General features: G+C 39.7%; 1 protein-coding gene across 1 annotated transcript; it reads right to left on the bottom strand.

The window, feature by feature from the left end:
* Positions 1 to 283: 283 nt before the first annotated feature.
* Positions 284 to 18,283, bottom strand: Aldh8a1 (aldehyde dehydrogenase 8 family member A1). The gene is made up of 7 exons (XM_026391871.2): positions 18,108 to 18,283; positions 14,507 to 14,654; positions 13,005 to 13,160; positions 11,203 to 11,352; positions 5,705 to 5,961; positions 2,750 to 2,911; positions 284 to 1,360 (listed from the first exon to the last, which is right to left on the bottom strand). Exons 1-7 carry the CDS (start codon positions 18,231 to 18,233, stop codon positions 908 to 910), a joined length of 1,452 nt encoding a protein of 483 aa, XP_026247656.2. The 5' UTR covers positions 18,234 to 18,283; the 3' UTR covers positions 284 to 907.
* Between the last annotated feature and the right edge of the window lie 7,965 nt (positions 18,284 to 26,248).

The following is a 26,248-nucleotide window of genomic DNA, read 5'->3' as shown; positions in this document are numbered from 1 at the left end:
GTTCAGAGATCATTAGTTTCAGAGACTGAGGATCCGGCCCACCTCTACCCCATATCATTTGTAAGACCTTGAGTGTGCTATTTAATGGCTAAACTTCAGTTTTCTCCTTGAATCATTTGGAGATCCATAAAAATAAGCAACTAGAAATAGTTTTATTAGTAGAAGAATCCATACTTCTAATAGGATGGACATAAGGAGGGTTAATGGACAAGTCAAGGTGAATGCCATACCTTTTACTAAAATTGATAATATTTTATTGTTTCTTTTAGAATTAGTAAATGATCAGCCTTATTAACAATTGATAGACTTGACAGTGGAAATGGATTCGTTTTCTCTTCTTGTTCCAAGCTTCCTCTAAAAGTGGTAGCAATTTTATTGTTCTTTGTCCCTGTATAGATATATTTAGCCCAACCTACCACATAGACCTCCTCTAACAAAGTGCAGAAACATTCGACACCCCCACACATGATGAGGAGTATCCAGTTATCACTTAGCCACACAGGTGGATAATGGACCAGGAGAACATCTCCACGGTCCTCTTAAAGGCAGGGAATTATGCTGAGTTGTTTCTCTTCGGCTTTGTGGATTTTTTTTACTCCATATTTGTAAATGAAAATGTTTGATTACTGAGGATTCCAAGAATTCATTCTAGATGATGAAAAAAATCCTTTGAAGGCATGACATGATGATCGTATGGCCTCCTTGTTGTGACTTCCTATTCAGAAGTATTCTCTTCTGAGTCCACATTGAAAATAGGTAGCATCTCGCGAGCCTTCCAAGGTAAGCTAGAGAGAGCCTCCTGCCGTCAGGATGTGCTGCGATGGACACCTGCACTTCCTTCATCACACTGGACAGCAGGGTCTCTGCTGCAAGGCAGTGATGACAGCAGCTTCCCCATGGGCGAAGTTCAGTACTTAACTGTGATGGTTTTGATTTCAGTAAAGAAGTCATGAGAGTCCTTGGCTCCCTCCCTTCCTATCCCAGAATACTTCATCCCCCCAAAAGGCAGGTTCAGCTCTCTGATCAGCCAGCAGTTGGTCCAGACCAAGCCCGACTGCAGCTTCTGAGCCACCCGGTGGATGCGTCCCACGTGGCCTGACCATACCGTAGCCGCCAGCCCGTATTTAACACTGTTGGCCCTTCTAATCACTTCCTCTTCGCTATCAAAAGGGACAACACACGTCACTGGACCAAATATCTCTTCCTTCATACAGCAGGACTCATCCTTAATGTCTGTTATCACCGTGGGAAGCATGAAGTAGCCCGCCTGATTCCTGGGGGGCAGGCTCAACCTATCTACCCCCTCGCCACACAGGATTTGGGCCCCTTCAGCACGAGCCTTCTTGATGTAACTTCTGACCTGGGCAGGTAACAAACATAGTGAGCAAATTCTCATTATTTAGCTTCACACAAGTCAATAGGAAAAAAAAATATTTCCTAATCATCAGAAAGCAGTATAAGATCAAGGCTAAGAAAGCCTAGGGTTTTCTTGTCACTCAGCTGCTAAACCTTAGGGCAGCCATCATATAGGCATTCAGCCATCATGCACAGGAGAAGGAAGGAATGTATTTAATATCTAAGTGTCAGACACTCAGATTCGTACTTTGCCTACATCCTCACTTGATTCTCTCAAAACTCTAGCAACTATCTTTATCTTTATTACCCCTATTTGCTGATGTTATATTTGAGCCTCAGAGAGAATACATTGTTCATGAAGCTAATAAAAAGTAAAGTTAAATTCATACTCTGGTGTATTCTGTAGTTAAATACATGAAAGAATATTTTCTCCCCCTTTTTTTTTATTGGAGGGGGATGTCCATTATAAATGGGAAGTGAGTGATTTGTAAGATTTATAGGCCAGAATGTCCTTCAATAGCTGAGCTTTGAAGAAAAAAAAATTCTAGTCTCATTACTGATTATACTCTGAAACTGCATCTGGATAATTAATATAGTACAGCTAACTACAATGGAAATCAAAGTGTGTAATAAATTAACCCAGTGACTCCAAGATAATGACAGATGTGCTTTCTTGAAAAGAGGCTTAAAAGAGGCTTGGTTCGTGTGTTTTGCTTCTTTTCAGAATCTTGATGCTGAACCATGCTGGCAGGAAAGATGGCCAGGTCCTGTGCATCTTTGGACCCAATACCAGAATTGGGTAAGACAAGAATCTAAAAGTATTCAAGGAAAATGGGTGACTTGATTTTTGGAACATATATCATAACTGAAACACACAATATGGTGCAATTTGAATCATTTTCCCAACTAATACTATGCACCTTCTTTGTTCTAGGTATTTTTCTGGGCTTTGAGGACACAACAGTGAATAAACCTGGCCATGGGGCTTTCATTCTAGTCAAGGATCTCTATTTGCATATTCAAATGTACAGTTTCTAGGGCTGGGGATGTGGCTCAAGCGGTAGCGCGCTTGCCTGGCATGCATGCAGCCAGGGTTCGATCCTCAGCACCACATACAAACAAAGATGTTGTGTCTGCCAAAAACTAAAAAATAAATATTAAAATTCTCTCTCTCTCTCTCTCTCTCTCTCTCTCTCTCTCTCTCTCTCTCTCTAAAAAAAATAAATAAATAAAAATATATAAAGTTTATTGAACCTATGTCCAGAGATAACTTCCCATAGCCCATGATTTTCCAGAAGTAATTACAGTATCTCTAAGGCCAATGTGTGTGATGCTTGTGCTGAGCTTCTTTTCCAAAAACTTTCTGTAACTTACATGACAGAGGTGTACTTACTTTCTCCAAATGTGCTTTACTTATCAGAGCACCCATGCTGGCTGATGGATCAGAAGGAATGCCGACCTTCCACTTTCTGCTAGCTTCTACAAACCTCTTTAAAAATTCATTATAGATGCTCCTCTGAACAAAGATCCTGCTGGTGCAGAGACAGATTTCACCCTGTCAAGAATGTGAACAATGACAAGACTGTAGGGCCTTCTCCTTCATGGTAGATCCCCCATCACTTTCTAGTGCCTGTCATGTATCAGGCACTAGTCTAGACAATGGGATCCAGTGGTGAACAAGACCAAGTCCCCACCATGTGGAACTCATAGTCTTGAAGGAAGACAGACAAAACCACAAATGAACACTTTCAATACACAACAAAGCTTCAGGTAGTGATCAAAGCAATAAATGAAAATTAGGCAGAGGAGGGGAAGAAAAGCTGATGGAGGAGGAGACAACTATTTTACTAAAGGGCATTCTGGAAGGCAATGCAAAGAGGAGACATTTGGAAAACAAGCTTTTTATCGACATTAAGGAGCTGGATGAGCAAAGATCTGGAGGAGGAATTCCAGCAGTAAGCATGGAGGATCTGCTGCAGGAAGGAGCGGGTGTGGGAGTGGGGCAAGAAGAAGTGTGGGGTGAGGCTGGGAGTGGAGGCAGGAATGGGAAGTGAACAAAGCAATGTGGTGCACCCTCACGCGCTCATATAGAGCTTACATTTTAGTCTCAGTATCGTGAAAATGGAAGGTTTTATGCAGAAGAGTGATATAATCAGATTTACATTTTAAAGTTATGATTCTGACAGCTGTGTAGAAAATAGAAAAGAAGGAAATCAGAGTGGAAACAGAGAGCAGATTTATAAGACTATTTCAAAGTGCAGATGAGTGGAGGTAGCTTGGACCAGAGAGGCACCAATGGAGACAGAGAGAAGTGATAGGAATCTAGTGAGTTTAAGATTCTTACAGGGGTTTGGAACCCTAAAAGTATAGGAAACAGGCATGGATTCACTGGAGAAGTTATAGGTTGCAGGTTATATCTTAAAGATAGGACATAAATGCATAAATAACTATTTTCATCCTAGGAAACAGAATGCTTCTAATTACCTTGGTATTTGTAAAAAGGTTTATTAAATGAATTAAACAGTTAATGTTTTAAAATGACCAATTCTTTCTGCAAACAGGATAAATCAGAACCATCTGCTTATCTGGTTTGGGCAATGACCAACACCAGACAGGTTCATCTGCACAAGTGCCCTGTGCCCTATAAGGAAGGAGGGTGTGATAAAGAGACTTGAGAGTTTTACCAAGTTTCCCGTTACTCAATGCCAGGAAAGCAAGGGAATACTGAAATCCCTGGGAGGATGACTTCAGAGGAAATGAAAAAAGGATGATACTATCTATCGAGTCTCTGTCATTTGCCAAGGATACTCGTTCCTTAGTAACTCTGATGTGTTGGCATTATTATTTTACAGTTAAGAAATATATGCCCAAGTTTGTACAGACATGCTTCCCCCAATAAGCCAAATATGTTTAATTAAGAAGGAAGTATGTCTTCCATGAGACTCATCACTTAGCTAAAGTGAAATAATCAAGCTACTTTTTTTTTTTATTTGTTCCTAAAATCCATTTGTTGCTTTGGACTGGCCCTGATCCTTCTCCCACTGATACTTTAAAACACTCCAAGAGGAAGTTTCTTTGAGCACACTCAAACCCTCGCATGATTCTAGTAACTGAGCAGCCAGAAGTCTACACCTCCAGGCTCAGTACACATTTACTTTAATACAGAGAACGTGCCTTCCTTTCTTGCCTCAACTCTAAATCCTTGGAATTTGTCTCTCTTTTGTTATCTGGAAATCATCAAAACACTGAATTCAATTATCCATTTGATATTTTCTGATTTTAATGATTAAATCAGTGTATCAAAAAAAAAGGCCTTTTCTATTGATCTCAAATTTCTCTGTGTTTCTAGTCATTTTCTCTAGGAATTATGGTAAATCAAATAATTACCATTATAATCATTTTTAAAATAATATTCTATAGGGTTGGGGTGTAGCTGAGTGGAAGGGTGCTCGCCTAGCATGCACAGTACCCTGGGCTCAATCCCATGTGACACCAAAATAATAAAAGTAAAATAATAATAATATTATTATTATTATTATGTTTTTCACTTTACATTTGCAAAATCCTATCAGAAGGGATTGTTATAGCTCAAATTATTCTACAGGTTTAGAAATAGAGGTTCAAATGATTATGCAACATCCAATGTTTCTCCAGTTAGGAAAATGCAAATCTGTCTCATCCTACTGCTCTGAAGTTCTAACTGTTTTGTGTAAGCCTTTATTCGCTACTAAAATAAAACTATCTCTTGGAGCAAACCATTCGGTAATAGCACATATCTGCTAGGAACTATGCAGACATTGATACTAAAACTATTGCACAGAGACAGGTACTGCTTCCATCTTCATGAAGCTGCTGTAGAGTTAATCTGATCTAGCATTCTTAATCCTTTGGGGTACCATGACCTTGAAGAATGTAACACTACAAAGCCTGAAAAACCATTAGTTATATAATTTCTGGGAGATGCAAGATGGCCTGAAGCTCTCTATGGCATTACAGGCAATGGTAACAGTGTGTGAATGCATTTAAAATACTTTCGGGGAGAATAAGGTCCACTAGAAATAGGACATGTGAGCAGCAAGAGGAGATAGTGCAAATGTGTGACTTACAAAATGGAGGAGGCTGAAACAGCAAACTCAATCATTCTGCCCATGTGTGGTACATGATAAAAATTGTATAAACAACAATAGGAGCTTAATGAACAGAAGCTGATAGACACTGGAATATCAGTGTACTGATCCTCCTTTCATGGAAGTGACTGGATTTACCCATTCACTCCTGGGATTTGCACTGTGATAAAACAGATTCAGGTTGACAGGGCCATGGGGTGGGGAATACCCAGAGCACATACCTGGTTGGCAAAGCTGGATCTGACAGTTGCTGGAATACAGTCCTCCAGATTGGCATCCTCAAAAATGATGGCAGGATTCTTGCCCCCCAGCTCCAGGGAGAGCTTCTTACAGAAGGGAGCACTCAGCTGGGTGATCCGCTCAGCTGTGGGTTGACTCCCAGTAAAGGAGATCAAGGGCACCTCTGGGTGGGTCACCAGGGCCTCACCTACCTTGGGCCCTGTTCCAAACACAATATTGACCACACCTGGTGGAACACCTGGATGGGAAACAGTATCAGTGATAGTAATTCTCCTCTGTGTGTTGAGGACTTAAGGTTACACAAAGACTCTCCTGGACCTTACAATAGCTTGAATGGGAGAAGCACTTGATAGGTTTTACAATACTCAGAGCTTTTATGGCTACCTCCAGTTTAATAGCAAAGCAAGGACTATAGAGTCGCTTCTGCCTATAGAACCCATTAGGCAGGATTTCTCTGGTGCTCATAGGTTCACATCCTAGGTAATGCATCCCACAGTAGTGACTACACTTTAAGCACTCCAGATGCACATATATTCTCAGGCAGGTCAATTCCAGTGGGGGCTCAGTGCCCTGCTCCAATGTGGTATTTAGGAGTTAAAATGCAGGGGGAAAATGTTAAGTAGAGGGATGTGTAAATCTGCAAAGAAGATTGACTACCTTGGCCAGGGAAGTAGGGGAAGTTTCCCAGGGAGGGTGAGGTTTGAGTTGGATGTCCTGTGCCCCATGATTATGAACAGAGCCACTGCACTCTAAAACCAACTTACAAGTACCAAGAGTACCCCAAAAATAGATGCTCCAATCTTTTATATCACTAGATCCTATTGTCCTAAATCTATATGTTTATGTGTTTTCTGGATTTACCTATATATGCCTGTCCACCACCAGAAGGTGTGCTCAGGACAGAAATGACATGTTGTTTCTGTTTTTTGTTGTATTGCCCCAGTTGGTCACATAAAACTAACACCAATAAGGACTCCCATTAATTGGGTGCTTAGTGTGGGCCAGCCATTGTTATTAGTGATTTATAGTAGTCACCTCCTTTTCTATGGATTTATTATCTGTAGTTTCAATAACCCACTCACAGTGACTCTCTGAAAATATTAACATTTGTCTTTACTATTTCAAGAAGAGACCATACTCATGTACCTTTTATCATAGTATGTTGTTACAATTGTTCTACTTTTCTTACTAGTTATTGTTTATCTCTTTCTGTGCCTAATTTGTAAATTAAACTTTATCAAAGATGTGTCTGTATAGGGGAAAACTTAGTGTACGTGTGTGTGTGTGTGTGTGTGTGTGTGTGTATATATATATCTCCCAATACTAAGCATGGTTTCAGGCATCCACTGGGGGTCTTGGAACCTATTCTCCACTGATAAAGGGGGACTACTCTACAATTTTTAGAACTCACAGAAACCCTATAAGGTACTTGGTATTATTATCCTCACTTTATAGGTGAGAAAATTGAGACAAAGTAAAATGTAATAAAGAGTAAACACCAAAACTGTCCAAAGCAGGTTAATAAATAATTGTTAAATAAATGAATGAGTGAATGAAAGCTTAGAGTCCAGTATCCAAATTAGAAATGGCTTGGGAATACAGGAAGATGTGTGTGCAGAAGAGAACGCACATACAATCACATCATGTCTCGAAGTTCTTAGTTTCTGCGGGGAGGTAGCTGAATTTAATACATTTCTTTGGGAGAACATAGTAAGTGCAGAAGTCCTCCATCATAGAGCCTTTGGAGCTGCCTGCTCCTTGTCTCCTTCCCTTGCCCCAGGTAAGGCATTCTCTCCTCAATAGAAACACTCTCTGGAATTCCTAGCAACACTTCAAGAATCTGCGCTTAATGTATAAATAAGAATTTCACAGTGACAATCAGTTATCATGAAGAATACTCTCCCACAGGGCCACTGCCTAAGCCAGATCACCTTCAGGGGACAATGGAGGTCCGTCCACAGAAGACCCTAAGGTAAGAAGTTTCAGTGCCATGGAGTATCTGTCAGAACCTCCCTTCTAACAGCCCCCCACTTCTCCTCAGTGTGTGCATCTGTTGAATCTAGCTCAGGTCATTTCCGGATCCCAGGTCATCACCAGAGGTGTGCCTGGTACCACGTAAAAGCCCCTGGGCTCCAGGCTGGGGCAAAGAGTCTGGAAGGAGAGCAACTGATGGGGAGAAAACAAGGACAAGTTTCCCTCAATTCCTAGATGGGTCAGGCCTCTCCATCTAATATGGGGCATGTGTGTGGCTGGATGGGGGAGTGGGAGAGGAAGGGGGACTGTTAATACATCTTGAAGAAAAAATGACTTGAATCACTTCTCCTGTGTGAAGCAGCATTTAACAGAGGGTGGGAGGAACACAGGAACACCACATATTTCTCACCACAGGAGAGTGAGCTCATTTTGGCAGCCCAATTGCCTTCCGCAAGCAATGTTAACCTTTGATTCTGCTGCTGTGGCACCCAGGTTCAGATGTAAAGAGGTATCTGCTGGCTGTGATTTCTCAGGACCATTTTGCCATTTGATCCAGACATTAGTGAAATTTTTTACAGATATTTGCCTGTTGACCCTTAAAAGATTCCGATTCTAAGAGAAGGAAAGCAGTTGGTTAAATTGGCAAACAGATATTCAGCAAAAATCAGGCGAGGTAGCTAGTAGGCAAGTTGGGAACACAGGAACAGACATGAACCCTCTCAACTGCTAGTGCGTGGCAGGGAGAAGTATTTAAAATTTAAATAGAGCTAGGGGCAAGAAGAACAGTGGAAAAGGCCACAAACCCCCAGGAGACTCTCCAAGAATGAGGGCAAACATTTGGTACCACCAAAAAAAAAAAAGAATATTCCAGACTCCCAAAGAGGTACTTACTTATAGTTCTACACCAGGGACTAGAGGAGTTAGCTCTTTAAAATACAGAATATGTTAGCAGTTCGTTTTCACTTCCCCCCTCACACTCTTAAAAGTCCCTCCTGCATTGTTCTTCAGTAGGATTTCCTGGCTGTGATTTACACGTCCTCCAAATCCCAGTGGAGAAACTGAGGGCTTAAGAGAGGTGAGATTTGAGCAGCACCTTTCTGTATTTTTCAGGGGAGAAAAACTTGGCAAAGGTAGCCCAGCGGGGAAGGAGAAGAGCTGCCTTGGCTTTACAGGACTGTTTGCTCACAAGCAAGATCCAAGCTGGGAAAATAGAGGGAAATGGAAAGCTCTCGTGCAGACCAGGTTCTGGGGAAAGTGGTGAGGAAAGAAAACGCATCACAGATCCAGATGTGTGGTTTCAGGAGAGTGCGCAGGAAAACAGGGCTTCACATCCCCTCCTCCATGAGATCAAGGGAGAGGGAAGTCCCTGCCACAGTTTGGATTAGGAATGTCCCCAAAGGCCTACATGTTGAAGGGTTGGGCTCCAGTCTGTGGTACTGCTGGGAGGTGGATAACTTTTAAGAGCAGGGCTGGTGGGAGGAAGTTAGGTCACTACGGGAGTGCCCTAGAAGGGAATATGAGGACCCCAAACCCACCTCTTCCTCTCTTTTCTTCCTGCTTACCATGAGGCGAGCTGTTTTTTCCACCATGTGCTCCCACCATAATGTACTGTCTCATCACAGGCCCAAAAGCAATGGAGCCAACTGATCATGAAGCTCCAAAACTGTGAGCCAAAATAAACCTTTCTTCTTTTTAGGTTGATTTATCTTCTTTTTAGGTTGATTTGTCATAGAAACAGAAAGCTAATTCTGAACCCTTCTAGGAACCTGTGTCACCAGCTGAGAAGAAATATCTCATAAGTTTGCGTATACCAGAGACTCCGTTTTGCAAAAGATGGGATTAGAATGGTGGTCACTTTTGTAAGGAAAGACAGATACATTCTGGGACATTGGAGAGGTAGGTACATTCAAGCCATACATTCCCCCCAGAGGACTAGGGCTTCCATAGACATTATATCTAATAACCGGGTTGGGAGACCTCATTCCTCTATAGGATACTAGGGTCTTTTAGCCCAATGCCCTGCTCTAAACAGGTTCAGTATTAACCTAACATTAGAATCCTAGAGAAATGACTAAATTTCACTGGACCCTAATGTGTATGTCTTTGTTGCAAGAGAAAAGATATCCAGAAGGAAGAGAGTATAGGCTTGTACCCACTGCCCATTCTATAAATATGGGAGAGCCCAGCGGTACCTTTTCTGTGTGCTGTAAGTCAGTGACACCGCAGAAGCCAACATAGCCAGAAGGATGGCAGTCTGTCCCCAGCTCCCAGACATCATTCCACCCTGACTGTGGTGGACATGAGCCCAGAGACCTAATAGCAAGGGGCCTTCTCACAGGTTACCTGCAGGGCTTCCTGCCTGTGACCTCCACACCCCAGTTCAGTATCAGACTGTCTGTGTGGAGTTGCACCTAGAACAAATCCAGGACTGCACTCTGAATGTGGCCATTAAACTATCAGAAGAAAGAAGGCAAGGAGTGAATACAGTTTGTACTGTGAGATGAGCATAAGATTCGGAGGGTCAGGGGTAAAATATTATGGTTTGGATATTAATGTCTCCTAAAACTTCATATATTAGGCAACACATGAACGTTGAGAAGTAAATGATTATAAGAGTTATAATCTCATCAATGGATTCATCCATTTGATAATAATCCATCAAATGGATGAAGAATTTGAATAGATTCCTGGGTAGTAACTCTAGGCAGGTGGAGCGTGGCTGGAAGAGTAGGTCACAGAGGTAAACTCTGAGGAATTATAACTTGTCCTTGGCCTCTCACACAGGCACACTGTCCCTCCCTCTCTCCTTCCAGGCTGCCATAAACTGCGCAGCTTTCCTTCACCAAACCCTTCCACCGTGATGTTCTGTCTCACCTCTGGCCTAGGGGAATGGAGTCAGTCTCTGAAACTGTGAGCCCAATTCTTTCTTTCTCTAAATTGTTCCTGACAGGTATTTGAATCACACTAATGAAAAACTGACTAACACAAGGAGCAAATGTGCGAGCCTGACAGGCTGTGGCCTCTCACCTTCTGATTATTGATCCCAAATCAAGGAAAGCCAAAGGATTTATATTCAAATCCTTTGGGAATGGCTGTGTCTATGAGATATTGTGTACAACTTATAGGAATACCTAGCAATCTTCTCCTTTTCACCAAGATTAACTTGTGGCTTAAACCTAAGATTTAAATTGACCATTGAAGATACTCTGCATCGAGCTGATGTATTTGATTAGATCAGGACTTTTTAAGTTTTCGATACTGTTTACTGTTTTATGCTCTTGCACTGCAAGACACCACCCTGTGAGGTGGGTCTATTCTGCAGTAGCAGTTGAATAGAGGGAACAGTGTGAGAATGCCCTGCATTGGATAAAGAGGATTTCTTGGAAAAGGATCAGGGAGACAAATCCCATAGATGTCTTTGGACTGGATATTGTTGCCAAGTGGGAGATCTGTATGTAACATAACTCTGCATCTCCCCTAAATTTGCCCCCCAACACTTAATTACCTGCTTTATTCAGGAACTTGCACAACATCCATGCAGTCACTGAAGTTAGCTCACTGGGCTTTGCTATCACAGTGTTCCCAGCAGCGATGGCCGGAGCTATCTTCCAGGTCAGCAAGTAGAGGGGCAAATTCCAAGGACTAATCAGACCCGCTAAAGGACAAGAGCAGAAGCACTTCTATGGTGACATGCCCTTCAGTGGCAGGTTGGCCGGATAAGGTTACTAACTGAGAACTCCTTCATGCTGCATAAACTTATTTACTCTTAAAAACCCTAGACTTGGCTTATTTATAGGTAACTTCAAGTAAATCAATCTAAAATTTATTACACGCAATTGTGCCTTTCAAAACAGTTTTCCCATTTCTTGATGGCTCACAATTATAATTACGAACAACAGTGTAAGCCCCAAGGCCACAAGGCTGTAATCATTCTACTGCTTAACAGTTTCAGAATGTAATGCATTTTGAGATTTATAAACTGGGCTTTACTTTTTTAAAAAATTTCTCCCTTCTCATTACTAAGCTGTTCAGCTGCTATTTATTTTAACAAGTTTATTCACCTCTGTTTCCAATATGTTGTGGATTGACACATAATACCTCAAGTTTTCTTAGAATTATTTGTAAAGTAGGATCAAAACGCTTCTAGATGGTCCTGGTAGGGGCCCTCCTGTCAGTAAAGCCAATCAACTTTCATGCATAGATCATGAAAACCATCTAAGCTGTTTAGAATATTCTTAAATAAAAATTCTCTCTGGATTCTCACCTGTATCTTGACCCAATAGATTTCCTGAATAAGTAACATACCAACTTCTAGAGAGTGTCTCCATGCAGTATTCTGAAACTATCCAGGTTCTTAACCACAACACTCAACAAATATAAAGCCTCTATCATGACTAAGGAAATGAATTCACTTCATTTTAAACTCTGCCCTAAAACCTGTGTTATGAAAGTAAATGTGTATTTTACAGTATTAAATTTCCCAGCGGGAGAAAAAAATCTGTTCTTCAGGGTATAACAAAATATTGTTTCAAGCAAAATACTTTATCATTCTTCTTAGAAAGCAGTTAGGGATCTCCATAATGCCTTAAAAATGTTATTTCCAAAAAGTTCGAAGAATCAAAACAATAAAATGTCTCATTTTCTTTTCTTTTATATTCATAAAATGTTAACTAGTAAAATATGGTCTCTTTTCAGGGGAAATATTGCCATCTAGTGGACATGTTTAGTCATTGCAGACATTTAGATGTTTCTTCAAAGGACAGGAGGCAAAGAACTGAGTGGAGGAAGTAGAGCATTCTCAGCCAATGATTATTAATTAAACAAATTCATAGGTGTAGTCATTATTCTAAGTATCCTATACCTATGATTTATTTAATTCATATATGTTATTAAAACATATGTAAGGATAAACTACTATCCCGGGTTTTCAGAGAAGATACTGAAGCACACATAATTCTTGAGTCAAAACCACTGCACTCTTTGGGTTGTTTGGTTGGTTGTTGTTGTTTAATTATTGGTGGCAAAAAAAAATATATCCTGGAATGTGAACTTACTCCTATCATCATTCTTTTCCAAAAATTTTTTTGGAAATTGCAATTTTCAAAAATAATGTTCCAGGAATTTGTAGGGAATTTGACACAAAGAGAATAAATTAGAAATAGATTTTTGAGGTCAACAAATTTTCAGTAAAAAGGGAGAAATTGGCTCCTTCCTTTTCCTTAGTCCATTCCTTGAGATTAATTCTACAGAATTTTCTGAGCACTTCTGTGCATGATCAGGACATATGCTTTTCCCACCAGCACCTACCAATTCCCACCGGAGTCCGCACTGTGTAGTGCAGACAGCCCAGGTGATCCATCTGTGTGCTCTCTGTCGTGTGGTGCAGGATGGAGGAAGCGAAGAACCGGAAGTTCTGCACAGATCGGGGAATGTCTATAGTTCTTGCCATCGTCAGGGTTTTCCCTGTAGGGAAGAAAGCACTTCCAAGTGTGTTCTATGTGGAGTGAGTAGACATGGACAGAGGTGTCCATCAACCGTCACCACACCATATCCCAATTCACACTGGACTAGTCACAGTTCCTTCCAGCCCTGGGGAGGCATTCCTTGACCATGGATGGGTAAAACTATGAAATTATTAGGTATGAGGTTATAATATCAGCAAGGGCGGGGGCAGAGTTGACTCAGATCATCTTTGCTTTGTGGACTGAACATTTTGTAGCTCTCATTGTGAATTTGTCAGATGCAAGCACTTCACCCACACAAGCTCTTGCCAGTCCAAAATCACCAGGCTTTGTAAGTGCTGTGAAGGGGTTGAAATAATGGGTATTGAGATAGCTGTGTTTGCACATCACATACAAACACGTGAGTTCTATTAAATGTCCCCCTAACACATGGTGGTAATCTGAAGGATTAGCAGGAACATCCCAGCCATGGATGCTGTGTGACACTTGCTCACCTGTCACATGTCCCCATTCCTAGATGGAGTGGAAGGAGAAGCATGATCTTGCCTGGATTGCCCCTGAGTGCCCTCCAGTGAGGCAAAGAAACTCTGCCACCAAGAAAGGTGGAGAGCAAACATTTTCTTTCCAAGGGCTTGCCCCCAGGCTGCTTCCTAACTCTATGTTGATTTATGGCATGCATACATTTTTTTTAAAGTTTTTGGCTCTTCCTAATAGACTGTGTTGCAGAAATTTACAAACATTTATTCAAGGAAGGAGAAAAATTGGGAGATTGTGTTAGGAGTGGACTAGTGGACTGATAAGATCAGAGCACTTTCTACATAACTTGACTGTGCCACTGCTCTTCAAATGATCTTTGCTTTGAAACTCTCTACTCAAAATGGGAGGAAGATTGAGTGATCAGCCCTAGTTCCTCATCTGTCCCCATATCCATGCCCTTTGCTATGGACCTTTGCATTTTGTTCCACCAAAGGAACAGAGTATAATTCTTTGCCCCTTGACCTTGGGTTCAGTCTCATGACTGCTGTGAATGGGGCAGGAGCAGCCAGCTGGAAGCCATGACTTTCCACAGCCTTGGATGGTTTTGCCTCCACCTCTGCCATTGCTGTAAGAAAGCACCTGCCTAGAACCGCAGGAGGGTCGATATGAATAATGACAAAGAGTCCTGAATTCCATCAATTACATTTAAGTGTCAATTACATTTAAGTGTCTTCCAGTGTGTGACCACCTCACACACTGGAAGAAGGGTACTAATGGTAATATTGGGTAACATATTGCTGTTCTTATAAGCATTTAGTACAAGACCTCTACACTCAAACCACAGCTCTGTTAGAAAGAAATGGCTCTCACCTTGGTCTTTAGATTCTGCCTGGGCCAACTCCTCAAGGGACTGCTCCAGCAAGTCTGCCAGCTGGTTCAGGACCTGGGAGCGCTCCTGGGGGCTGCGGGATGACCAGCTGGGAAAGGCCTTTCTGGCTGCCTCCACTGCGACCTCGATCTTTGAGGAGCAAACAGAAGAGGAAGGAAGGTCAGCTTAAAGCTGTTGCTCCTGAGGGACTGGAGGAATCCAGAACCCACAGCTCCCTTTTATCCAAAATGTGCCAGTGCTGAGCTACCACATGTAGGTGACACAGGTGTTTGTGCCACCAGCAAATAGAAACCACAAAAACAAAGCAAAACCCTCCATCTCGACCAAAGGAGCTAGAATGTGGCAGTCGGCTAATCAGAAAGAAGCTGTTCAAATCTCAACAGATATGCAATGTCAATCATTTTCCAAAGAACAGAACTTTATGAATATTGAATAGGAGGGGAAACTTACTTTAGATGTATGGAATCTCTAAAGCTCTTAATCCAGTTCTAACATTGTATAAAATCTAAAGTTTTGTATGAAATCCTATCCTTGGAATGTCATTGGCCCTTGGAATGGCTAATCCTATGTTAGTCATTTATTGAATAATTTTATAACTAAAGGATTATGACTAAATATACCAATTATTTCAGTTAGCCTCTTTATCTTGAGTATTTTATGCCCATTTTACAGATGAGGAAGTGAGGCACAGAAAGCTCATTTAACTTGCCAGAAGTGACACAGCTAATAAATGCATATCAGGATACAAATACAGATCTTTTTGGTTCCCAAAACCAGAAGCTGACTTGTTATGGCATAACCACTGGCCCTGCCCAAAGCCCAGTGTGCAATGGAAGGGGTGGGTCTCTGTTGGAAAGGAGGGGATCTAGGGTTGAACAGAAATTTTAGATCTCTAGTTTTGAAGCTACATCCCCAAAGAAGCAACATGAGGAAGTATGGGCAGGGCCAACTCATGACCAAAATGTGACTCAAGCAAAATGAATCTTAGAGTGCTTTCCTGCTTCTGCCTTTCTTCTCATTCAGGGAAAGTCTAATCAATGCCTCTTCCAGACATGGCAAATCTGTAGTCCATGTGTCACAGCTCTCCTCTGCTTGTGCATGATAAACAGTCACTTACACCTTTCTCCCACCACTGGTCCCAGCCCAGCCTCAGAATCCTTCTTCACAGGCTTCAGACAGTCAGGAGCACCTTTCTTGGGCCATGTGATCTGACCATCCAGACTCCTGATCTAGCCCCCTCATGAAGAACCCCACCAATGTGTCCCTTGTTCCCTCTGGAAAAAAGTTACTTTCAGCTGAGCTGAAGTAAGGCATGAGATTATTAAGGGGGTTTAGCTCAGTCGTTGAGTGTCCATCTAGCATGTGTGCGGCCCTGGGTTCCATCCCTAGCACAGCAACCACAACCATTGAAGATCAAGATTCTCGTCGTCAGTAGAAATTTGTCTGAGGATGGCAGCCTCACCCCCAAAACCGAATCTCTAATGTGGACCTGCAGGCAGGATGAAGGAAGGGAGGTGGACTTTTTGGTGACCTTCACCTCAATCTGCAGTCATGGAAAATCTACTGCCAGCCAACCAGAGGGGCTCCATTCCTACAGTGGGTCATGTACAATTCTGATATGTAACATTTAGAAAATTCAAGTCCATTCATGTTTTCTAAACTGTCTTATGTCACCTGATTTATGTTTGTACAATATAGACGGCATATTAATCTACCATATACAATAATATTACTGTAAGCTAAAACTTAGAAAGTGTCAAGCACTGAGGGATTTACATGGATTAATCCATCTCATCCTCAGAACAACACTACGAAGGAGGAATCATTACTATCCCCATTTCATAAATGGGAAGAATGAGGCACAAAGAGGCTCAGCTGTAAGTCAAGGTCACAGGCAGCAAGCCATGGAACGGGTGTTTGCACCTAGGCAGTTTGACTCTGGTCTGTGCTTCCGGCTGCAATGCCATAACACAAATAAGCAACAATAAGTATATGTATGTGTGTGTCTGAGCATGCACACCAGACACACCCATTGACCTAGGCACCAGACACCAAAGTGTCGGCACTCTGTCCTCAGAACATAAGGACGATAACAGATAACTAATTTCTAGGTTGTTACAACTCGCCCCTTGGGACAATCCTGGTAAGGCAGCTTGGTGAAGGCAAAGCACGTAACTAAAGCTGACTGAGGAACCCCTGAGCACTGGCAGGATTTGCTGTGAGCAACTATTTGGAGAAATTTATCATGTAATTTATACAGTGACCTTTTTCTTTTTTTTTTTTTTCAAGCCAGGAAAATAAAATGGGATTTACGGGATCAGATAGAATACTTGTGAGTTGCATTCATGGAAATAAAAAAATATTTATTACTGTAGTAGCAGCTACTATTTTCAGTTTTGGTCTCTTTTCTGAAAAGGTACAAACCGTAAGCTGCAGAAAATATTCAACCTGAATTTGGCATATTTGTCATTTTTAACTTCACTTTGGAGAACACTGTGAAACAAGAAGGAGTGGAAAAGACAAGACCAGATTTCCCACAGCTATCTTGGGTCCTTTAAAACAAACAAAATTGCAGATTATAGTTTAACCAACAAATTAGCCAATACTTGCCAACATTAATCCACAAGTCTAAAGGTTTTGTTAATGCAAGACAGAGTTGAAATTTTCACAGAAAAAAAAAATAACTGAGTTCTTCAAAGAAATCTGCATACAACCTATTTTTATAGATGAAGGTCATAATTATATTTTAAATAATCTAGGTTTTGTGTCTTAAAAAGAAATTATAATATATTATGCATTAAAAGACTAAACATACACCAGTCATGTTTACCACCACAGACATATTTACATTCTCAGTGCAATAACTGAAAACCACTCTAACATGTCTCAGATATTTTATAAATTTCCCAAAGTAAAATAAATTCATCAGCCAAAGAAAAGAAAGAGGGAGTAAAGGAAGGGAGGAAGGAAAAAAGGGGGAGTGAAAGGAAAGAAAATCAGTCTATGTGCCACTAAGTTCAGAGTTTAAAAGGTTTTTTTTTAATAAAAAGTCAAATACTTTTAAAATGCTAAATCTAACTCCAAAAGTATATGAGAATTTGATTTTGAGTTTCATTATTCAATTATTGAATTATCCTAGTTATTTGAAGATATGAGGAATAATTAATGTTGCTGCTCTATTTTAGTGAACTGACACTTTTTTTTAGAAATCCTCAGATTTACTCATAAATTTAGGTAACTTGGTAGAGAAAGGATGCATTTTAATAACAGTTGCTACAGTACACTTCATACCATATGCCCGTAAGGAGATGTCTGAAAATTACAAAAAAATAAAATAAAATAAGTAACAACTGAACATAGAGTTGTTAGGTTGGCTAGAAAAATCACTTTATTCTGAATGTAGTTACCTGAAATTTGCTTGAGTCTGAGACATGTCCTGTTACAAGAGAAACCTTAGTGTCTTCCTTCTGTCTCACAATTCTATACTTTCCTCCAACCTCCTTCTCTTTTAGAAAATGAAGTAATTCATAATTTGCCAATTCATTAAATACATTTCCATTTTCTCTAAGGGAACAGACTCACCTCTTCTTTTCCACTATCTGGCACTTTGCAGTACACTTCTCCTGTGGATGGATCATAAGAATCTATATACGAGTGACAAGGTAAAAATTTCCCATCTATGAAGTTTTCTAGCATCAAAAGTTCCATCTTTCCAGAACGGAGAAGAAGTGCTGCTGCCTTTCCCTTCACAATTGTTCCCTGAGTTGTCCCCAACTTTGCCCCCAGTGCTGAGCTGTTCTCTCCTTTTCCAGTCCCAATATCCACATTGGCCAATCAGGAAAGTGGGAGGAGACCTGACACCCTCAGAGAACATTCCAGCCTCCAAACTAAGACAACTCTCAAATACCCCTCAGACTTCCAGTCCGTGACGAGAAATGGATTACACACCAACTAAAGCTAACATACTAACATCAACTTCCATGATCATTGCCCTTAAAATCATTCAAAGGCATCTGTGTGTATGATTTTATTAGATTCACAGGGTAAATGGTTCGTTGCTCATTAAGTGCCAAAACATAAAGCAAGTCCTTTTCATGATTTTCCTCACTTATTCCACACAATAATCCTCCATGACATGAATTAATATTATTTCCCCTCTTTTAGACAAGGAAACTGAGCTTCTTCAGAGAGGAAGAGACGATAGGTCACATAGTTAGCAAGGAGTGAACCATGGAATGCTGGTCTTCAAATCATGCGCTCTTAACTCACTGCTCTCATCCCCACGGAGGTGAGTAAAGACACACACCCTCTTTACTTTTCTCATCAGGTCTGGGGTTTTTTGCTGTTGTTGTTTTGTTTTTGTTTTACTTTGTGTTTTCTTTTTTTTTTTTTTTTGGAATGTCAGTCTTTTTTTTTTCTTTTTTTATTGTTGGTCATTCAAAACATTACATAGTTCTTGATATATCATATTTCTTTGATATAAGGGGAGTAACTAAGGACAGAGTAGGGACGAAGAGCATGAGAAGAAGATTAACTTACTTTGTGTTTTCCATTTTGGCTGGCTTTCTCTCTGAAAAGCTCTCTCTCCACCCCAAAACCAGGGCTGTAGCAGCAGCTCACGTCTTCCCAGATGTGCCATGGAAATGAATATGCAAGTCCCAAAGTGTACGAGACACATAGCAAATCAGTCATTCGTGTCCAATTCTACAAACTGATTAAGAGAAATGACCAACTCACCAGAAAAGGTGAGCATAACCTATAAACAAACAATTCATAGCAAAGGGAATGTGATTGGCTAACCAGTGTATCAGTGGATGCTCAGCCTCATTGATAATCAAGGAAGGTGAATTACAAAGAGGTGTCCTGCTGGATCATCAGACTTGAGGGTTTTTAAAGGTTGACATCCATTGTGTGGTGTGTGTGGAGAAGCACAGGCATTGCCTTTGATTGGGGTTCACAGAACACCGCAGGGAGCGTGGGGCACGTTGCCAGTGTCAACGTGCAAATGTGTCTTTTTTCTTTTTTTAATATTAGTTGTAGGTGGACACAATACCTTTATTTTATTTATTTATTTTTATGTGGTGCTGAGGATTGAACCCAGTGCCTCACACGCGCTCAGGAAAACCACTCTACCACTGAACCACAACCCCAGAGCTGTGTCTGCTTTTAGTCTAGTCATTTCCCTTCATGGAAATGCCCTGCGGAATAACTTGCTCATGGACAAGTAGATAAATTGTTAGACATTATTTCTTATGGTAATTAAAAAATTGAAATCTATATATCAGTAGTAGAATATTATAATTGTTTGTTCCATAATAAGGAATGTTACTTAGCCATTAGAAGGGTGTGTTGTTGCTGGGCACACTGGTGCACACTTGAAATTTCAGCTACGTGGGAATCTGAGGAAGAGACTCACTTGAGCCCAGGAGTTTGAGGCCAGCTTGTACAACAGAGCAATGTAATATGTGTATGAAAATAAATATATTTTATGTATATGAGAAAAAGACAAGTAGTGAATAACATGAATGGTAGAATCTCTTTGGATGCCTATATAGTTGAGGAAATTAAGGAGGCTTTTTACTCTAAATATTTTTAATTGCTTGAATATTTATGATGAACTCATGTTAACATGTTACTTTTTAGTTATAATTTAGTGGAATATTGACCCTGGCAAGTCCCCATAGAGTGTCCCCATAGCGTGTTTCTGTGAACCCTAGTCAATATTCATTATCAGAAGGGGACATTGGCTGGCTATGTACCTCCTCAGGCCCTGCCTGCTTCAATCAATCTCTCTCTCTCTCTCTGTCTCTCTCTCTCTGTCTCTCTCTCTCTCTCATTATCCACAAGATGTTTATTGAGTTCTTGGGATGTTCAGGACATTTTTCCTGGGCACAATAACCCCCAAATTATGGGGCCTAAATGTGCCCCCAGGAAACTTAGATTTTACTTGAAGAGTTAAGACATGCTCAGTCATAGATAATTAATCATACAGGGTCATTAACATGAGTATAGGGGGAGGAATTAAAGTCATAATATCATAGGAGCTGAAAGGAGTAAAATCTACTTCCATCTTTATTTTTCTTTCTAGATATTCTATAAAATTCTTGCTAATCATTGATACAAAGCAATAGGCAACCCATCCCTATGCAGCTAAGCTGCAGGCTTCTCTGGGTCTCTAAAAACTATCTATGAAGCTTTGCTGAACAAAAGATTCACTTCTTGAACTTTTCTTGTTGCGGCTCAAAATCCCTGCAGAAACTTTGGATATATAGCTCATTTTATTTTATATAATTATATTCTTGGGAAGGGCTCCCCTTTCACAGTAGAAAAAAGGAAAGCAGTATAAAGATGAACATTTTTTTCTCAGCTTAAAGTTCTTAATAGTTCCTTTTCTGGGTTACTCTTTCTTTTTTTTATATCTCATGTTAATGATTTTTTATCATAGTGCTTTACTTTTTTGGAAACCCTTTTCTGACTCTTAGTCATATCTAAATAAATATACAAGATGAGGGATAGATAAATCATCAGGGGCCCTTCAGAACCCAGAAACTTCAGTAGGTTTTTCAGTGTTGAATACAAGGAAGTGTTTGCGCAGATGTAAGGGGGCTGGAAGGGCTGTTGAGGTCACCCAGCTATTAGCAGCTACAAAAAGCAGTTGCCATTCTCTAGACTGGGGACAAAAAGGAAGAAACACCTGCCAGAACATAGAAGCTTGAAGGGAAGCACCTGTCCCTGCCCCCAGCTGGTGCTGCCTCCTGAAGGCCTACTTGTGGCTGTAGCTGGAGGCTGGAATAGGAACATCAGCTGTGGCTAGAGGGACACCCACGGGGGCTTGAGCCAGAGGTGGTCTCTCCATCCTCTTCTTCCCTCAGGCTCTTTCTAGGGCCTCCCATTGGCATAAGCCACCTTTGATGGATGTGAGAAATATGGTTCGCAGGTGCCAGGCCTGGATCTCCACTACAAATGACCGAGAAGAGGGCCTGGAGATGAGATGGTCAGTGACATTACAGATTCTGTAGCCCCCCCTCCTGAGTCTCCCACTGCCAGCTCCTGATGCCCTCTTGGCTCCTTCAGAGGCTCTTAGAAGTTTATCTCAAGCACTTCATGCTCAAAAATAGAGCATCAGAGTCCCCTTCCCCAAACCATTCAACTTAGCTTCATCTCACCCAAGCTATTAAGGAGAAAAAAATCATATTATATGACTGGAGAAACTCAGAATAATGTTGATTAAGCAGAGTGTTTATCTTTTTATGTATTTCTTAATGAGCCACAAAATTCTAATCAGGAGCTTAAGGACAACTCTTTGCAGAAAGGAGCTTTTTCTGGCTGTCTTCCGCCACTTCACTGCAGAAGAGGGTCAGAAACCAGACACAGGGCTTTTGAAAATTGTTTGATGCTTCTTGGAATGCCTCACCAGGAGCAGGCCTGGATCTGGGCAGGAACATACTAGTGGCATCTGCTCTTTTGTTTTCTATATTTACCTTATATGTCCCTCTGTCCTGTCAGCACTTTTCTGACCATAACAAAACTATTTGATCCCACCTTCAGGTCAATCACAGGCCTTACTCTGCAGTCAGGGCTCAGCAGATGGTGGGAGAAAAAATCAGATGTGCAGGATGCAACATCAGGCCCTAGGGAGAGCCTGGCCATGTCCTCTGACCCCAGTCCTCATTCCTGACCTCTGACCTGCTTGGAGCCCTCTAGGCCTTCTCCCTAAGCTCTTTTCTGTTTCCCCTAAAGAGTAATGAAACCCTGTATCTGGGCCTAGGCATTGAGACTTTCCCAACCATTTGCTTAATATTTTCCAAAAATCTTTAATAGAAAAAGTGGAATCATATCATATGCATATACTCATATCACAAATATATATATATATATATATATATATATATATATATGTACATTTTTTTTTAAATAAAAGGAAATGTTAAACTCTAATTAAGAACCATGGTCATGGGTGGGGAAAGGCAGAGTGATGGATTTGGGTAACTTCAATGGTACTTGTTAATAATGTTCTAATTCATTAGTAGAGAAATGAATTCATGGATTTTTTTACTATTCTTAATCTACATATGAATTATATATTTATTTCACTTATATCAAATATTACATAATAAAAATTAAAGAATGCATATATAGAGACCTTTTAAAAGTTTGTATTTACAGAAACCCTGCACCTCATTTCTCATTATTAGTGTCTTAAATTAATGTAGTAGTTTGCCACAATTGATGAACCAGTAGTAATACATTACTTTAACCAACATTCGTAGTTAACTCCTGTTTCCTTAGTCTTATCCTAATGTCTTTCTGTTGCAGGATCTCATTCATGATGCCATGTTACATCGGCTCCTCTCGGCAATGAGTTTCTCAGACTTCCCTGGTTTGATGACCATCACAGGTTTGATAAGTATTAGCTGAAAATTTTGTAGGAAGACCTTCTGGAATTTGCTTGAGGTTTTTCTCATGGTTAGATGCTGCTACGAGTTCTTGAGAGGAAGACCACAGAGGTAAAGTGTCATTTCCATCCCATATCATTACATACACTGGTCCTTATAAGCAACATGTCTTATTGCTGTTGATGTTAACTTTGATCATTGGCTGAGGTAGTAGTTAGGTTTCTCCACTATAAAATTATTTTGCCTTTTCAATCCTTTCCCATACTGCACTCTTGGGAAAGAAATCACCATGCTAAGGCCACACTTCAGAGAGAGGGGTAAAGTTCCACTTCCATGAGGGCAGAATGTCTACCAAGAACTATTTGGAATGCTTTTCCAAGGGACACCTGCCTCTTCTCCCGTCTTTATTTTTTTATATTAGTATGGAACCATGGATATATTTTCCTGAGGTGAGTGGTTTTGTTTCTTTTCTAGGTTTTTACAATGAAATGATTAGTTAGCTAATTTTTCTGTATGTGGATAATAAAAATATTTAAGATTATCCTTTGATATATAAATATTATACAAACATACACCTATACACATGCAATACATTATATACTTATATATACACATAATACATGTTACATATAATGACATGAATATGCATTACACATACATCTATTTTTATTTTTTTACTCTGCAAACTCGTATTCTGTGCTTTCCACAAATGATTTGAGAAGACACATAAATAAAAAATATACAAATTACAATAGGTTGAGGTGGTGGGAAAATATATTTTGGGAAGAATGGAAAATAAGGGCTTGCAAACCAGAAATGGGAGTAAAGACAGTTTCTAAAATGCCTAAGACACTGAACAGTTTTGAGCAGAGGCAATTGGCTAAGCTTCCGAGCTGCCAAAACAGAGGGAATTTTCATCAGTATACAGCTTTCTGAAGGTCTACACGTATTATAGTAGTCTTGTTTCCATCTTTTTCTAAATATCTTAATTTTTTTCTCCTATTAGCAGTTATTTAAGTGTCTTTTAAACACCACAATCGTTCTTTTATTCTACTTTTATTACGCTGGTACTGTGAACATCATGCTGTTGTTGATAATCTGAGGTTTTATTCATCACTAAGAATGTTTCCATATTTAAAATGAAAATTTTATAAGGTGTTAAGGAAATACACATTGTAAGAACAGGTAAAAATTTCTTAGATGAAAATGTCAGTGTACATTCATTCACCCATAGGATGCCATAGAGATTCCATAGCATGAATATATTTTGTTAAAATTACTTTGGTTTGACATCTGGCTTATGGGCTTTGCAGCCTGATTTTGTCAATGCATTAATAGGTCCTTAGCAAAACTCATGAGACTAATGATATTTAACAAAAAAAAATCCAATTTATTTACATACTATGAGAAGTAACTATCAGAAAACCCAGCTTCTTGAGCCATTCCTGGCATATTCTCTTCCTTTGATCAAAGTATTTAAATTGCCAAATAATCAGACTTGTAAATGTAATATCCAAAGTTCACACATCAGCACATTTATTTTCATCTTAAGCAGAGTAACTTAGGAAGCTCAGATATAGAAAGCTATGAACAAATGAGGAATAAGAAGGGAAATTAGATAAATCTAAATTTAACAGTATTTAAAATCTCAGCATAATATAAACTCCTCATTGGGTGGCCTGGCCTTGGGAGTCAGAGAGCCTTCTTTTCCAGACAGGGTGCTATGGTTTGGATTTTTGTGTCCCTTCAAAATTTATGTTGAAATTTAATCCTCAATTTAATAGTATTAGAAGTGGGGCCCTTGGGTGATTAGGCCATAAAAGTTCTTCCCTCATGCATGGAATTAATGGTCTTTTTATAAAGAACTTGAGAAAGCAATGGTGTCCCTTGGACCCTTCTACTATGGCACCTTTAGCCATGGGAGGATGGGAGCCCTCCAGACACTGAATCTGCCTGCACCCCAATCTTGGACTCCAGAGTCTCCAGAATGATAATAAATTTCTCATGTAACCAACTACCTACTTTATACACACACACACACACACACACACACACACACACATATATATATATGACATACATGTATATATAAAATATGTACATCTAAGACACATTATGTGTGTGTGTGTGTGTGTGTGTGTGTATATATATATATATATATATATATATATATATATATATATATAGTATGTACATTAGTTCTAGGGATTCAAATGGGTGGAAGGTGTTGCTTTTTGTTTTTTCAAGATTCCATAGATAACCAAACTCTCTTATAGGTTAGCACAGACTTTCTTTAACCTTTTGGAGATAGTTTGCTATTTCCATTTTCTGGTTTGGTTAATTCCCTGTGTCTATGTAGATCTGACTTTGCTCTCTGATGAGTTTTAGGATCCTTGTCTTTGGTATTCTGTAGTTTCACTACAATGTGTTTAGATGTGGATTTCTTTTTATTTACCATGTTTGGAATAGGTTTACTTCTATTTGTGGATTTCTTTCTTTCATCAGTTCTGGAAAATTTTTAGCTATTATGACTTTGAATATTCTTGCACATGTATTCTCTGTATTCTCACTTTCTACAATTGATTTTTATATAATATATGCCTTCTCATATATTCTTCATTCAACATGTTTTTTTTCATATTTATTTCTTTGCACTATATTCTGGCTAAATTTTCTCATCTATGATTTGTCACTCTTATTATATTTTGGTGATACCTAATTTGCTTAATCTATTAGTTTTAGTTTATATAAATTTTTTTACATCAAAAAATTATATTTCATTGATTGTAAAACATGTCTGGTCATTTTTGTATAGTCTTGTGTATTCACATTTCCACTTCTTCAGCAAATGTTAAAGAGTTAGTATTTCATCCAGCTATTTTCTAACTAATAATTTTAGTATCTCTAGTCCAAAACAGGCAGCTAAATCTGTTTAAGACTTCTAAAGCTGAAAGATAACACCCATATCTGTGGGTTGATCAGTGTTGATTTTATAACATTTAACTCTTCAGGATCAGTGTTATTTATCTCATCAAATTCTTGAAGAAAACTCGAATTACAGTGTATTCTCTTTGCATATATTATATATATTTGTATATATATATATTTGTGTGTATATATATATATATTTATATTTGTATATATCATTGTATTCTTTCTACTTTGGCATTTAAGTCCTCTACAAACTTAGTTTGCATGATCTATAAGGTAATATTATGAGAATGCCTCAATAATTATATTTTTTTCCCCTAGTACTGGGGATTTAACCCAGGGGCACTTTACCACTGAGCTACATTTACAGGCCTTTTTATTTTTTGTTCTGAGACA

Source organism: Urocitellus parryii, chromosome 8, assembly GCF_045843805.1.
Source record: "Urocitellus parryii isolate mUroPar1 chromosome 8, mUroPar1.hap1, whole genome shotgun sequence".
NCBI classification, from domain to species: domain Eukaryota; kingdom Metazoa; phylum Chordata; class Mammalia; order Rodentia; family Sciuridae; genus Urocitellus; species Urocitellus parryii.
Note: the sequence above shows the minus strand (reverse complement) of the source record. Positions and strands in the feature narration are given on the sequence as shown.

Excerpts from the sequence above, each read along its gene's own strand:
- Aldh8a1 (XM_026391871.2), bottom strand. The coding sequence starts at position 18,233 with ATGGAACTTTTGATGCTAGAAAACTTCATAGATGGGAAATTTTTACCT. Across the intron at positions 14,655-18,107 it reads CAGATAGTGGAAAAGAAGAG|ATCGAGGTCGCAGTGGAGGC; the intron begins GTGAGTCTGTTC and ends TGCTCCTCAAAG. Across the intron at positions 5,962-11,202 it reads CAAGTTCCTGAATAAAGCAG|GTGTTCCACCAGGTGTGGTC; the intron begins GTAATTAAGTGT and ends TTTCCCATCCAG.